This window comes from Sebastes umbrosus, chromosome 6 (assembly GCF_015220745.1).
Source record: "Sebastes umbrosus isolate fSebUmb1 chromosome 6, fSebUmb1.pri, whole genome shotgun sequence".
Lineage (NCBI taxonomy): Eukaryota > Metazoa > Chordata > Actinopteri > Perciformes > Sebastidae > Sebastes > Sebastes umbrosus.
In genome coordinates, this window is record NC_051274.1 from 32332502 (window position 1) to 32348949 (window position 16448).

Genomic DNA, 16448 nt, shown 5'->3' on the forward strand with positions numbered 1-16448 from the left:
CCTGTAATTGCACATAATTTGCATTTTTTTTCTTACTGACTAGTCTAACCTAACTGCCTTATCTGTGTAATTACTTTGCAAAATGTCTATCTCTTCTTGCTTCTCTCATTTCCATCAGCTCTGTACTCTTTATTCATCGCTTTTTTGCCTCGGGGTGAAAATTAAGTCTGTTTTGAGCTGGAGAGCATCTGAGGAAGGGACAATAACATTTATCGTCAGCACTGTGATGCTAAGTGCTCAATCTGGGTTTCAGATCCTCTTTTAGGGAGGAGGATGGCAACGGGCATTCTTCTGAATGCAGCACTCTCAACAGCAGCGTTGTAATTGTCAGGAGACGCCAGCCGTAGCGCTCAGTGAGAATTAAGCCCCTTTGATGTTTATCACTCCTCAAATGTCATGTGTCACTCACAGTTAGTGGTTCACTGCATGATGCCTCTCTGAGAACTACAGACGAAGACGAGAGGAGATGATGACGGTTTTCACCATCTACCAGTGTTATTCATGTAATTTTTCTACTACAGGTTTTCCTCGTCTAAATTTAGTTTGGAGCGTTATTTAACCTCCTTTGCGACAAGCAAGTATGACATGGTTGGTACCAATGGATTCATTAGGTTTTCTAGTTTCATTAGAGATGCACCGATACCAGTATCGAGTCCGATACAGTGCTCATGTAATCGTACTCGTACTCGCAAAACGGCACTGATACCACTTTACGGCAGCGTGTGTTAATCTCTCGTCACCATCTTTCGGGTCCTATCGCACGTGCTCACACTTCACCACCACGACGGTGTGTGCGAGACGGGCCGGTGGTGCTCCCGACCCGGCAGTGCTGGAATCCCACCTCAGCCGGCGCGCGCCAGCCCTCACTTTCATTGCACCACGGGTTTTGCTTGCACCATCTGACTCTCGCGTACGTTAGACTCCTTGGTCCGTGTTTCAATACGGGTCAGGTGGGTTGCAGATCCCTGGTGCCTTTTACGTGGGCTGAGCCCCGCCTTGGGGGCACGACGCCATTGGGGCGCACTAAGGACAGTCCACCCGGTGACACTTTGTCCACGGCCCCGGGAAGCACCTTCACCCCGAGCCGTATCGGTACTCGGTATCGGCAAGTGTCCAAATGTAAGTACTTGTACTTGTACACGATCTGAAAAAAGTGGTATCGATGCATCCCTAAGTTAAAATTTATTTGTGTTAACGCGTTGTTATCGCATTAACTTTGACAACTCTAGTTTAAAAGTAGGTGTATTTCTCCTTCTGACCAGAAATGGTGGCTTTTTCTTCTGGGCATGCACCTCTGCAAACTGTCGGCTGGTTTGTTTGTGTACAACACACAGAGGCTGAGAGGTTGTGTGTCGTAAATTGTCGCGAAAACCCCCAATAGAGACGCATATTCCAAATGCGCTGCGTACATATCCAAAGAATGCTCCTAAAACCTGAATAATATCATCATATCCCACATGTCTTAATCAGGATTAAGACCTAATTCAGAATATCCAAAGAAAATATGCTGTTTACATGACCCATATCAAATTCGGAATATTGTCATATTCGGATTAATAGTGGAATATTAGAGTGCATGTAAACGTAGTCAAGGTAACACCTGACAGATTGTGTACTTTATAGGAATTAGGAAAATAATTTTCAATAAATTAGTTTATCCCACATTCTAATTTTTCAGTGTTTACCCATTTAGAAAGCTTTTATTAAACCTTGCTGCTCTGAACAAGTGTTTTGTTTTTTTCTTCTTCTCAAGTAATTACAAAAGGCTTTGATTCAGCTATTGTTCTTGGCTGCATGTCAGAGTTTTCTATTAGGACTGCATGAAAATGTTTCGCTGTTTTCCCCCCTAAACCACATTCTGTCTTTGCTGCTTAATGACAACTTCAGTGTGTTTGTTTCAGTGAGAAAGTAACATTTTTTAGAGCTGAATAAAGGTCAGTAAAAACCCAGCTGAATTTACATAAATCATGACTGCGGTGACATGCGATGCAGCGTAGCAGCTGGTGAACATTGCCTGGTTTCATAGAGCTGACCATGTTTATTTACTGTATAAAGTAGATGTTAAAATACTGTATGGGACCTTTAGTCGTAGTTGAAAAAATTCCAATATTGTTATCATACACTGATCAGCCATAACATTATGACCACTGACCGGTGAAGTGAATAACAGTGACTATCTCATTATAATGACACCTGGCAGTGGGGGGGATATATTGAACAGTAAGTGAACATTTTGAACTTTGTGTTGGAAGCAGAAAAAATGGGCCAGCGTAAAGATGTGAGCGACTTTGACAAAATGTGCTGGCTAGACGACTGGGTCAGAGCATCTCCAGAACTGCAGCTCTTGTGGGATGTTCACGGTCTGCAGCGGTCAGGACCTACCAAAAGTGGTCCAATGGGCACGTGAGCATCAGAACTGGACCACGGAGCAATGGTAGAAGGTGACCTGGTCTGATGAATCATCTTTTACATCATGTGGATGGCAACGAGTTGGAGGTGTTGACTCGGCCTCCAAATTCTCCAGATCTCAATCCAATGGAGCATCTGTGTGATGTGCTGGACAAACAAGTCCGATCCACGGAGGCCCCACCTCGCAACTTACAGGACTTAAAGGATCTGCTACTGACAGCTTTGTGCCAGATACCACAGCAGACCTTCAGAGGTCTAGTGGAGTCCATGCCTCGACGGGTCAAGGCTGTTTTGGCGGCAAAAGGGGGATCTACTCAATATGAGGCAGGTGGTCATAATGTTATGACTGGTCGGTGTATATCTTGGTCGCTGAGTGGTTACCAGTGTAGTCTCATCAAACAAGTTCTGGGTTTGAATTGGCCTTGGTCCTTACTGTAGCGTTTATATGTTCTCCTTGTGTTTGTCTCCTCTGGGCGCTCCACTTTCCTCCCACGCTATACACATACATGATTCGCCTGCCATAGTCCTTGACCAAGACATGATGATGATAATATTGGATAATACTACTTGTTTGTATAGAGCTCTTTGCAAGCAAGGTGCACAAAGAGCTTTCCAGTGCAGGGAGACGACATAAAAAGACAATCACACGTATAAAAGCAACTGCATAAAAAGACAGCATCCACAGCGTGACTGAGCCGCATTAGGCGACCAAATGAGTCAAGTGGTCAGACAAGATTGTGGAGTATAATTTGATTCAATAAGTGTTTAGATAACACAAACAGTGGGACGAGAGATCCAAGACGTCCTTGGCAAAACACAAAACTACCCCATTATCATTTTATTAAGTAATTCAGAAAAAGCAAGTGGTAAGGTAAAAGGCTTTATAGAGTGATGGCATCGGTGGGTGAAGATGAAAAATAAGTGAATGTCAACCCATTAAAATTGGTTCCAAGGCTCTTCCCATTTGCTGTTTGACTACAGCTGGGTGGGAGGTGACGGCCTTGGCTGTTTCAACATTGCAGCTCCAAAAAAGACACGACTTTGGTTTGGTAAGAAAAGAGAGTTGGCTCTTTTGAAACCTCGCACTAACATGCTTTTGGCATTTTTTGTCTATTTTTAAATAGTTTCCTTTTATTCATTGCTCTAGGCAAGGCAATGAGAGTTGGCCTGCAAATCCAACACTTTAGTCCGGTGTAAAATATCTCACCAGCCTTGGTCAGTGGATTGATAAAACCCTGTTATTTCCTCCTATTGAGCCACCAGCTGGTTCAATTTCTACATAATCACAAAATGCAAAAACGTGATTATTTTCGCTTTCATGTCTGATATTTTACACGTATGTTTAGGGCTGAGTATCAGCAAGTATCTGGCAATACGATGCATATTATGATACGGGGATTACGATTCAATATATCGCGATACTGTAAGCAAGGCGATATATTGCTATTTTTCTTTTTTTTTTTAAATCTCATTTTAGGAAAACTGTCATAGTATAAAAACAAATCTGAGTAAAACAAATTGATTTTTTTATGCAATGAGAACAGTGGGATCTGTATTTGCATTTATCACAGTCGCTGTAACATCCAACATCACAGCTCTACTTTGAGAGGACACACACACTGAGAGGGAGCATCTCTTTGCAAATGAAATACAGTATTGACTGAGTTCATGTTTGCATGTAAACTATTAATTAAAAATCGATACAGTATCACAAAACATAATATCGTGATATGATATTTGATATTTTCTGACACCCCTACATATGATATGATGAATACTGCGGGCCCACATACCTTAGTGTGATTATAAGTGCATGTGAGTGAATAGAATTAGTTTCTATGTCCCATTCATTATCTCAATGTGCTTATACGGCCATTATGCAAAACAATTCAGCTGCCGGAGGAGCGTTAATCGGCGATACTTGGTGACTAAAGGAGGCTTTTGTCATGAAAAAAAACCACTAGAAACCCATCTATATGGTGTCCTAAATGTTATTCTATCATTATTGCAGTACAGGCATGTACAGGTTAGGTATTTAGGAACAGTAAGGGCAGGAGGGAATAATTCAAATTTTGGAACCACAACGTTAAATGGCGTGGGCTATGGCGGTCCTATGACGGTCCTATGGCGGTCCTAGGGTTAAGAACCAATGACCAAATTCCTGTCAGCTTTGGTTGTAATTACATGAGCTTATACCAAGTTCACATCTTATGGGATGTAATGTTGAATATGAATAATGAATAATGTGGGTTTATTCCTTATTTCATGGGCTATTTGGGGATTTATACTTTATTATTACATACTTACCCATACGTACCCACGAGTCTCCCTTTACAAAAAAAGAAGCATTTCGAAAACTGATTTGGAGGTGGATTACCATGGCAACGGTCAAAGCTTCGAAGCATTTGGGTCAACCCTAATGTTCTACTTTCTGTCACATCTAAAATAAAACATGTTAAAGGAATACTTCACACACAAAATGACCATCTGTATTGCTCAATTACTCACCGCGTGTTACCTTGAACCTTTGAAGAAAACTTTGTTTTTCTCCAGTCGTATTCTCACTACTTCCCAAACACAAGCATTTTCACCAAAATGGTACTATTTGAAACACTTCTGCATACCCTCGAATGCACGGACTCGCAGCATGCATTTAGATTCTTTGTTCACCGTGGAGGCATACGAGAAAAATAGTTTTCTTCAAGAATTCAAGGTAACACGCAGTGGGTAATTGATGGTAATTTTAAGGCTGAAATATTCGTTTAACAAAGTTCTATATAAGTTCTGAATAAAAAGGTTCATAGTTTCTTAAGAGTATAAGAGAGTTCTCCGTGCTGCGACTGGTCAGCTCACATCAGAAATACAGAATAAGACCTTAATGGAGGCAAATTATAGCGTAACTAGACAACTTCAAATAAAGCCCATTTAGGGGAAAACTCTTTATGCTTTTTGTCCGATGGTTAGGTGACGAATGTAGCCACATTGCAAATTGCCCTCGAGCTCACACTCCAACAGAATGGCTTCAATTTTTTTTTCTCCACAATCACCTCTCATTCATTACAATGGGTCACATTGATGTAGCTAGCACAAAAAATGCAAATTCACATCCAATTTCATGGATCTGAAAGCACTCAAAATAGCCCGAACCCTGCCATGGAGAAGCACATGGAGGTGCAGAGCCGTGATGGGCTTGATAAGATGATCCACGGGGTGCAGAACAGCTTGGGTTGTCAGGCATTGTTGGCTTTTAGTGTGTCTAGCTCATTTACGCCCCACCATACTCCAAAGGAATATTGATCAGGAGAGCTACACTCTCAGTGTGAGTTGAGCAACTCTGATATTTTCTAATGTGTGAGTCAGATTTTAGAAAAGAGTTAAATCTGGTCTTGTGTGTTGTTCACAGCACCTGCTGACGTAAAGGGCACGCTGGGCAAAAGACAGCCGATATCTGGCCCTGGGTTTCTTTGTAATTATGGTAAAATGTTTGATTTGAAACACTTTTATTTAAAACCCCATTTTCTTTTCCCTACAACAACCACACACACACACACACACACACACACACACACATAGATGCTTGTTTGGAGCAGATGGCTCACGTGAGCTGTTTCACTTAGTGGTAAAGAATGGATAAGAGGAGTTGTTGCATGGTAATTGTGCAAACAGTTTAATCAGAGAAGAAGTTTTATCTGTGAATGAAGTTTGTTCTTTTTTTCAAAGCCTGTGCAGCTGCTAAACTGACATTAAATTAAGTCTGTTATATTCATCATTTATAAAGAAAAATAATTCACTAATGCAACTTCTCTGTGCATGTTTACATTTTATTTATATGTTATATATTTAGGAATGTACATATATACATATAAGTATTCGGCGTGGAGAGGTGGTCGTGTTGCTCTGGCTCTATCTGGTTGGCGTGGAGAGGAGGTTCTGTTGCTCTGTCTCTACCTATCTGCCGTGGAGAGGAGGTCGTGTTGCTCTGGCTCTATCTGGTTGGCGTGGAGAGGAGGTTCTGTTGCTCTGTCTCTACCTATCTGCCGTGGAGAGGAGGTCGTGTTGCTCTGACTATCTATATGGTGTGGAGAGGAGGTTATGTTGCTCTGGCTATATCTATCTGGCGTGGAGAGGAGGTTGTGTTGCTCTGACTCTACCTATCTGGCCTGGAGAGGAGGTCGTGTTGCTCTGGCTCTACCTATCTGGCGTGGAGAGGAGGTTTTGTTGCTCTGACTCTTTCTATCTGGCGTGGAGAGGAGGTCATATTGCTCTGGCTCTATCTACCTGGCGTGGATAGGACGTTGTGTTGCTCTGGCTCTATCTATCTGGCGTGGAGAGGAGGTTGTGTTGCTCTGGCTCTATCTATCTGGACTGGAGAGGAGGCTGTGTTGCTCTGGCTCTATTTAGCTTGCGTGGAGAGGAGGTTATGTTGTTCTGGCTCTATCTACCTGGTGTGGAGAGGATGTCGTGTTGCTCTGAGTCTACCTATCTGGCGTGGAGAAGAGGTCATGTTGCTCTGGCTCTATCTATCTGGCGTGGAGAAGAGGTCATGTTGCTCTGGCTCTATCTATCTGGCGTGGAGAGGAAGTCGTGTTGCTCGGGCCCCTCTCACTTTATGCCCGGGCCCGATTTGGAAACGCGGCTGGTGCGATCCCTTTGCAAGATAATCTCCAGTGAACTCTATAAATGATGATTCTATTCATACTGAAATGACCAGGAATGACTCATGTTAGGAGGTTAGTATGCTCTACCCACATGAGGTTATTATTCTATCATGACTCAGCCACAGGGGCCGGGGCTACAACCAGGACTACAGATCTATTGTGCCGGCAGGATGGAATAAATAATAGAACTGCTGAAACTAGAATGCATCTGGCCAGCGTGCAACCCCCTCTAGTAGAGCACAGGTTAGCACATCATACCCACTAAACATCAGCATATTAGCTTTGTTATTGTTAGCATTTATCACAAAGCATTCACAGTGCAGCCTCTAAGTCTTGTTTTTAATCTGTTGATGAGTCTCACTATATTTAAATAAAGCACATAAAACAAGATTAAACTTATATGTTTTGATCAGTAAATGGAAAGATAATTTGATTTCTGACACTCTGGGTTTCCAACGCTGGTTACTAATATCTGCAAGCAATGGATTTTACAAAGTGCTGGATATTCTGACAGCAGTATTTCCGTTGACACATGAGCAGAAATAGAATAGAAAAATTATGTTTATATGTACATGAGCTTCAAGTTGTCAGAATTGTGTGCATTGTTCCATGTGTGTTTAAAATGGAGAAAAACTGTAATTTAAGTCCAAGAATGTTACCATAGACAACCATTTCATAATACTGCAAATATATAGATATTGAGTTAAGAGACATTAATTATACCCCCGCGACAACGTATATACCGCTCCGCGTGTCCGTCCGTCCGTCCTTTCCGTCCGTTCGCGTTGTTTCCGGAGCAGAACTCGGGAACTATTCAACTTAGGATCTTCAAATTTGGTGTGATGGTTGACGGTGTGGTGTAGTTGTACCTTTTGGGGTGTTAGAAGTCCAGGGACTGGACTTGAGGAAGGTGAGCTAATAAAAAGCTAACATTGTGCTCAATAGACTAATTCCATTAGTTCTTAAAGGGCAAAACCTTTGGCCCTACTTTAGTAGGGGTCAAGCGGTGAGCGGAGGGAATATCTTTTGCCTTGTTTAAATGAAAATCGTTGAGATTGCCGCATTAAGACGTGAAGTCAACCGTGACATTACATGAACATCATGAGAGGTTTGAAAATGATTGCTTTTACAAACATTTCCGGCATAAAAAGGATAAATTAATAGGCCTACATTTCCCACATTCACTTAGGAGCTTAATCACATCTAGAGGGATCTCCGGTATAGTTGGCTGGTCCAGAGGGACCCTAACTGTGCTCAATCTGTTCACGCACAGAGAGGCTTTATGTGATTGTTACCCATGGATCAGCCATAGATTTAGAATTGGCCACTGAAGCATCCACACAATCTGTCTGCACCAAATATGAAAATAACTTAATGATCTAATTTGTGAAGTCATACATAAGCTTTCCGCTAAATCATTTGTGAACCCCAAAAAAAAAAAGAAAAATTCAATTGTGATAATGTAATACTGTTCTGCTGGATGCAGTTTTCCATTACTCACAAGGTCTGCAGAGATCATGCACAGTATTTATTATGCAGAGGCTCATCCTGCTGTGCTTGTACACAGGAGGTGTCAGTTTTTCATTCTTTCTCCCCGTTTTTGAATCCCGTCTTGATTATGTCATTATATGGCAGCCGCATATTTGGCTGCACGGGCTGGCGATATCTCCGAGAGCCACAGCAGGCAAGAAAAGGCAAAGTGTTCAAGGATTGCCAACTCTATTTGCTTTTTCTCTCAGCAGGTTGTCAACAAGTAATCGGTCTCCATACAAATGATGTTTCAGTCTTAGTCATTTAATTGTTACTGGTCTGTGTGCGGTGGATGAAACACAGAAAGTGATAACAATACGCGGTTCCAATTAAATTCACTCATGTGTGACTTATACTTGAGGAATTGCTTTCTGCTCCAGTCAGAAGTGTTTAGGTATTTACAACACTTTGCCTGCATTTATGCAAACATAGCTCGCTACATGAAAATATGCAGAAGTTCTGCATGGCATGGCGCCGGTGAACTCTCGGTCTGTAGCCGTGTTCTAAGCAGATATGTGAAATTATTGAGCAGCCACAGATATGCCTTGTAGTGCATTTTCTTTACCTTTGTGAACAACTCAGCATGTCCTGTGTGCTTATGGCTTTTGTGAGGAATGAATTGATTATATTTGCTTTATTGCTTTTGTGGTTTGGTTTAACAGACTTGGAGAACTTCAAGACCCAGAGAAGAAGTCCAGTGAGGGTTCGCGAAGGTCAAGGAGTGGTCCTGCTGTGTGGCCCGCCGCCCCACTCCGGAGGTAAGACGGCTTATTCTGAACTTCTTTATCATGTGAAGATGTTTTAATTAAGTCTGTCAAATTTAACGCGATAATAACGCGTTAACGCAAATTTGTTTTGACGCCACTAATTTCTTTATCTAACTTGTGATTTTTAATTAACCTCTTAAAAATTTTGATGGGCTGCCATCGGGCCCGGCCGCTATTTGATCTTTGGCAGGCTCAGCTTTAAAGTTAGAGTGAAGATACTGGCATCATATGAAACTATAAAACCTAAGGAATCCATCGGTACCAACCATGTCATACTAGCTTGACGTTAAATAACGCTCCAAACTTAAGATGAATGTTTTTTAAAGAAAACTGACATGGGCATTTTCAAAGGGGTCCCTTGACCTCTGACCTCCAGATATGTGAATGTAAATGGGTTCTATGGGTACCCACGAGTCTCCCCTTTACAGACATGCCCACTTTATGATAATCACATGCAGTTTTGGGGCAAGTCATAGTCAAGTCAGCACACTGACACACTGACAGCTGTTGTTGCCTGTTGGGCTGCAGTTTGCCATGTTATGATTGGAGCATATTGTTTTATGCTAAATGCAGTACCTGTGAGGGTTTCTGGATCAATATCTGTCATTGTTTTGTGTTGTTAATTGATTTCCAATAATAAATATATACATACATTTGCATAAAGCAGCATATTTGCCCACTCCCATGTTGATAAGAGTATTAAATACTTGACAAATCTCCGTTTAAGGTACATTTTGAACAGATAAAATGTGTGATTAATTTGTGATAAACTATGGACAATCATGCGATTTATGGAGATTAAATATTCAAATCGATTGACAGCCCTAGTTTTAATCTTACACAATCGGTCATTTGCACTGCTGCTCAACAGAAACTCCGTATCAGTGAGGACTCATCTATTACGTGTTTATCTGGACAAAGTGGAAGTCACGTGTGTGCTCTCCCCCTCACATCTCCTGGCTGTTTGTTTTGTGTTGTTGAGGTCAGTGGAGTGAGTAATTTTTACTTTGGGACACTCTGGCCTGTCAGCCTGATTTTCAATGGGGGCGAGGAATAACTTTGGCATGCAGACTGGAGAGGCTGTCTGTGGCTGGGGCCCTGCCAAGCTGAGTAATAGAGCTTCTCTCTCTGAAGGTGCTTTGTGAGCTTCACATCAGCCCTTTGCATCCATGACATTATCATTGAGAGTTAGCACCCAGTGCTATTACCTCCTACACAGGGGTCTGGAGACGGGGTTTTAGTCGTACCAGCGAGCGAGGCTGAGTGTAATTCTCCACTGTTGGAAAATCTGGATGTACTGTAACATACTGAACACAGCAGGGGGGAGAGGGAGAGGAGGTTTCAGACATTATTTCTAAAGATCAGTTTTAGAGAGCGTAGTGATAGTGTTTTTACTGTGGCTGAGACCAAATGATCCTTCTCAGTTTCATTTTTCTTTTAAAAAGCATTGACTCATATATATTTTGTGGCAATATCTTATGGTATGTCAAAAGAAAATGGTGTTGAAATTCAACATACTGGTGTTTACAGTTGACTCTAGTGTCAAAAAGCTGTGGTTACTATTGCTCATATTATTTTTTATTTGTCATGTATTTCTATCGGGAAATTTTGCCCTGTAAGTTTTTAACCATAAGTCTCAGAAACAAAAGTCCTGTATTCTTTTTTTCCCTGAACGCGTTGTGCTTTTGCGACGACATTTGGTGGACATGTCTGAGTGACCATGAATATTTTGGTGCCATTTGGCCAATAAGGTGGTGCTGTAGCAGCATCATTTATCTATAAAGGAAGGGATCTCTGTCTGTCTGTGTATGTATGACTGTCCTTTGATTTGTTGCCCTGCCATGTCCTAACAAAGATCTAATAGAGGGGCTTCATGGCTCCAAGCTATAGACCAGACCAGCATGGCGTCATCGCCGAGGCTGCGCTCCCTTTTGGATGAAAGAAACTCGCCGTCACAGGAGAGAAAATGATGAAAAGCTGTTGTGTAGCGGGTTAACCGAGGCTTTCACACTGAGATTTGAGGCTCATACAATACGTTAATATTCACTGTCAGTGTGTTAAATGGCTAAATGATGCTGGTGCAGTAATACAGTCATACATTAACGTTAGAGCAGCATCAGACTGTCGTCTCCAACGTAATTCAATCGGATATGTAGAGAAGTCTGGATAAGACACAATATCCGGCCACTGTGTTGGACGGGAACGACTGAAGGGACATGACGGCGATCAGCCTTCATTTATTAAGGTATCGCGAACGTTCGGGTTCAGGCAAGGTCGCAAAATAATTATTAGACATGTATTAAACAAAAGTTTGTATAACAAGAGATGAATGCATATGAACTTGTCAAAATTACAATCCAAACACACATGAAATTGCATTGAAATGGGATCTTCGGTTTTCTATCCCCTAAAAGGGGGCGCGGCCTTGACTTTTTTTCAAAGTACCCGCATGTGTCTGTCTTTTTGGATACATACAATGATAGCAAAAATATTCATATGAATGCTGTGATATTGATTTTGGCCCTATTGCCTAGCCCTAATAATGGCACACCATAAACCGTACTATACAGTCTGACATTGAGGAGCAGCGAACAAACAGATACTTAAAGTTTTTGGCTGCTGGATGTAATTTGTATCATAAACAAATAATTGTTGGTGTTGTTTGGGTAAACTTTAGTCCGCTAACTGTGTTTTACTGTGGGACTCCACGCTGTTCAGCTGCTGCTCTGAGAATCGGATGAGATGTTTTTGTTCTTATGATTATCACACAGTCACTTACAAACCTAAGAGTAGGCTTACATTTGTAGTGCTTTGTTCTGTATATGTTATAATGAGACACCTCACCTTGTGTTGACAAGAAAAGCTGGGACAATGAGCCACATGCTTCCATTTGGCAGCCTCCAAGTGTAATGCCTTTTTTTTTTTTTAACATCCCTCGGTGGAAGGTGTCCAAATTCCAACACACAACTCCAGCCAGCTAAAAACAAAACAGCAGCATTGTCAGGAGTGTTGGGCTGTAGTAGCGGTGTCACCACAGTGTCCAAAAATATTTTGAAAGATTTTGGCAACAATAATTTAAATTCAATAGTTTATTCATTATTCGTAGGGGAGCAGCACTGATTCAGTGTCCCCATATGCAAAATCCTGTCTGCTTTCTTTCTAGAAGCTTCATGCATCTGTCTGCTGTGAAGGCAATCGTGCCGGCACCAGGCTAATGTTTACAATTTGGAGGAGGAAGATTGCTTCCTTTATGCGAGTGCATTGACAGGGAGTGTGGCGCTCCCCGGCCAACCTTTCGGGGTTTTAGTGCAGAAATGAGCCGACAATTGACTGACGTCTCCTTGGAAACATTACATGTGCCAAAAAATCCTTGTGGGTAATTTGCACATATTACACAAACAAGGCTGCAAGTCAGAAAAAAGGGGAGGAGATTTCCAGTAACCAAGCATTAATTTATCACTTGGAAATGTATTGATGTAGTTTGAGTTAAGAAAGCAATCGAGCTTGTTTGTGTGAAATGAATGCTAAAGTAAGTAGGTGTCGGTTATACTGTTTTATTCATGGCTACATACAGTAAACTGTTTTAAATGTTGTATACAGTTGTTGCAGCATTGTTTGATGTGTTTTAGTAGTCACACGTAATGGGTTAAAGGTGTACAAAGTGTGAAGTCTCAGTATCTACTTCAGGTAATTGTTTCTATTCAGAGTAAGTGATTCATTTGTTGATTTTGTATTCCTATTGTGTGAGAACAATCCTCATTTTATTTTTTGGCAAAGTGAGCACAGAATTAAAATGTGATGATTGAATCTTAATTAAAAATGTAATTTTATGAGGGTGTGCCAGGTACAGACAATTTTGGACCTGATTATCTGCCAAACATTCAGATTTTTTTCCTGATGGCAATTATGTGAGGACACAATGAAAATTAAGTTTAAGTACATATAAGTATGGCACAAGTACAACACGTAGTTACTTTTTCGATTTGAAAGGTTTTGTATTTCACATAGACTGTATATAAAGATGGACAACATGACAGCGCCCTAAAAGTGAAGCCAAAACATCTGGATCGCCCCCTGGTGGCTGGCTGCAGTATAGGTCATAAATCCCGCCCCCTCCATGTTAGCAGATAGGACATGTACCAAAGTACACGTCAAAGAATTTTTTCCCAAAGATGGTTTCCGTCATTTAGGTAGTTCTTATCACGCTGATGTATGTTCAAGTGTTAATTTTTCTGATAAGTTTGGTTTTAATGAGTTATTTGATGCTTTAAAAAGGGGGTGAGGCGTCATCATTGGCAGCTGTGAGTCTCGCTGACGAGCTGCGGCCGTGCTCGGCTTGCAATCGGCGGGACACCTCGATACAGCGGTTTCTCCCGTATAAAATTTTTTGGGCTTCGAAGCTTTGGTGAGAAATATTCGAAGGTATTCGGGACTGTGCCGCTGCCGCACTACTGTACACACACGCAACTCTACACATAACAAACACCGATTTCCGTCTGAGAATAACCAATAATAATTAATGTTGAATATGAATAATGAATAATGTTGTGGGTTTATTGCTTTTTTCCCGAGCTATTTCAGGATTTATACATTATTATTACATGCTTATATATATAAAAAAGCTAAAAACGAAGCATTTGAATGCTGATGTGGAGGTTGATTACCATGGCAACTGTCTAAACTTTGAAGCATTCGGGTCAGCCCTTTACTGCGCAGACTCTGGCTCCAGATGATGTCAGAATCTCAAGTTGGCAACTCCTGTATCCGGGATATTTAGGCTTCACTTCTGTACAGTGGGAGAAAGTGGAGACGTGTCATCTATCTTTAAACGCAGTCTGTGTTATTACATAGAAGGAACAAGGCAAAGGGAGCTTCTGACTTTAGGCAAAGAATTATTCAGCAGTGCTGCTGCTGCTGCTGCTGCTGCTGCTGCTCGGCTCTGGGAAGGCTTGGAAGTGTTGAATGACCTTTTCTAGAGATTATAAAGCTCATAACCTTAAAATCACACCTGCATTTTAAAACATAGAGAAACAGATCTGATGATAAATCTCATTTTATTCCTGTTAACAGCAGGCGGGAGCGTCACCTCTACGAGAAACATCACACATTTGAAACTCACCTAATCATGTGAATCATCTCCGTGTTATTTTTTTTTTCCTCACTCATGTCATAAGCACAGCGTTTTCCTCTTTTTCATTTAAGGGTGATGAAATGTATTATTTGACCTTTTATAACTAACAGATGGTTCAACCAGCAGGGCACTCTATGTTCTTTGTCATCTTTCGTCTCCGTGCTCTCTTGCAATAAGGGGGATATTGGGACACCGTTTTATTTAAATGAGCATTAAAAATGTAACATCTCTCTTTATAAACTCATTTTCATAACATTCAGGAGACTCCCCCAGCTTCTGATGTTGCACTTTGCTCAAGAACTCCAGCTGCTTTGTTTTGACTGCGATCTTGCATATCTGACAACATCGCACTATGCAGATGTTTACCAAGATGAATGCCACAGTGTGTTTGGGTAAAAATTTGCCTAAATCATCAGAGGCGATATCTGGGTCTTGATGTTTTTGTCTTCGGGGAAATGTTAATAGACTTATTCAATAATTCACTTCAATAATTCATGTTTGTCTTGTCTGTCATTTGTTGCTAAAACTTGCTCCTCGCCTTTATTTAGACTCCAGACTCCCTCCGGACCTTCCTCCAACATGACACTGATCATTCGGGACTCGAGTCCTGGAGGGGTTGTTGTCAGTAACCAACACTGTTACATTGCACCTGGCCCATATCTGTCACCTCCAGTCTCACATGAAGACGTTACCTGTGCTTAAAAAGAAATGATAACTACATGCACGCTGATATTAAATCAGAAGGCTCGTTACATGTTTTGCCATAATCATTTTATTATCTAAGATGCAAAGGTAATACCTTTAATGTCACTGAGCTACATACACTCCCATTATAGACGGAGTGAGTGATTCTCACTAGATGAAAATATTATATTATGTTTTTAGATTTTATTTATTGGGGCTGTTAATCGATTAAAATATTTAATTGCGATTAATCACAAATTCATCTCACATTTTTTATCCGCTCAAAATGTACCTTAAAGGGAGATTTGTCAAGTATTTAATACTCTTATCAACATGGGAGTGGGCAAATATGCTGCTTTATGCAAATGTATGTATATATTTATTACTGGAAATCAATTAACAACATAAAACAATGACAGATATTGTCCAGAAACCCTCACAGGTACTGCATTTAGCATAAAACAATATGCTCAAATCATAACATGGCAAACTGCAGCCCAACAGGCAACAACAGCTGTCAGTGTGTCAGTGTGCTGGCTTGACTATGACTTGCCCCCAAACTGAATGTGATTATCATAAAGTGGGCATGTCTGTAAAGGGGAGACTCGTGGGTACCCATAGAACCCATTTACATTCACATATCTGGAGGTCAGAGGTCAAGGGACCCCTTTGAAAATGGCCATGTCAGTTTTTCTTGCCAAAATTTAGCAGAGCGTTATTTATTCTGTTTATATTCACTGGGTAGCTATTGCTTTTGCTGCTTGTTCCATGACTACATTTGCTGTAGTGGCCCCTCTGACTTCTCAGTGTTAATAAAGTACATGAAAGTCGGCCCAGTTCATTTGAGGACATTGTGAGGAAGCCTGGCCTCATGGTCTAGGAAGGTGGTGGGAGGCAGCAGCTATGACTAAGAAGGCAGCTTAAGTTAACTTGGCTTAACTAAGGAAAACTCAATCCATAACAACTAACTCAAACCATCAATAGTGCTAAAGACAAACAAACCCGGGATAGTCAGTAAGTTTGCGATGCTGCAGATTACAGATGGAACAAACATGGTTAGAAATACGTCTTAATGTGACAAATGTTGTGGTCTAACCCATTTCGTCTCATTGACATTAAGTTGTTCTTATCCTCAATTCAAACACTGTAGTGGAAATAGAATGATATATAGATTGTGTGCATGAATGAATTATTAATACTACATTATTTTTTTCAGCCAAAGTAAGTATGGCAGTTTTTTGAGCATGTCAATATATAATATATATATAT

The 16448-nt window shown here is 41.1% G+C and overlaps 1 protein-coding gene across 2 annotated transcripts in view; it reads left to right on the plus strand.

Moving 5' to 3' along the window:
* The window catches only part of cntn3a.1 (contactin 3a, tandem duplicate 1), a 118263-nt gene that overhangs the window by 37146 nt on the left and 64669 nt on the right, over nucleotides 1-16448 (plus strand). For both annotated transcript variants that reach the window (XM_037772880.1, XM_037772879.1), the window contains exon 5: nucleotides 9260-9355. In XM_037772880.1, coding sequence (XP_037628808.1) covers nucleotides 9260-9355 — 96 coding nt within the window. The remainder of the gene's footprint in view (nucleotides 1-9259; nucleotides 9356-16448) is intronic.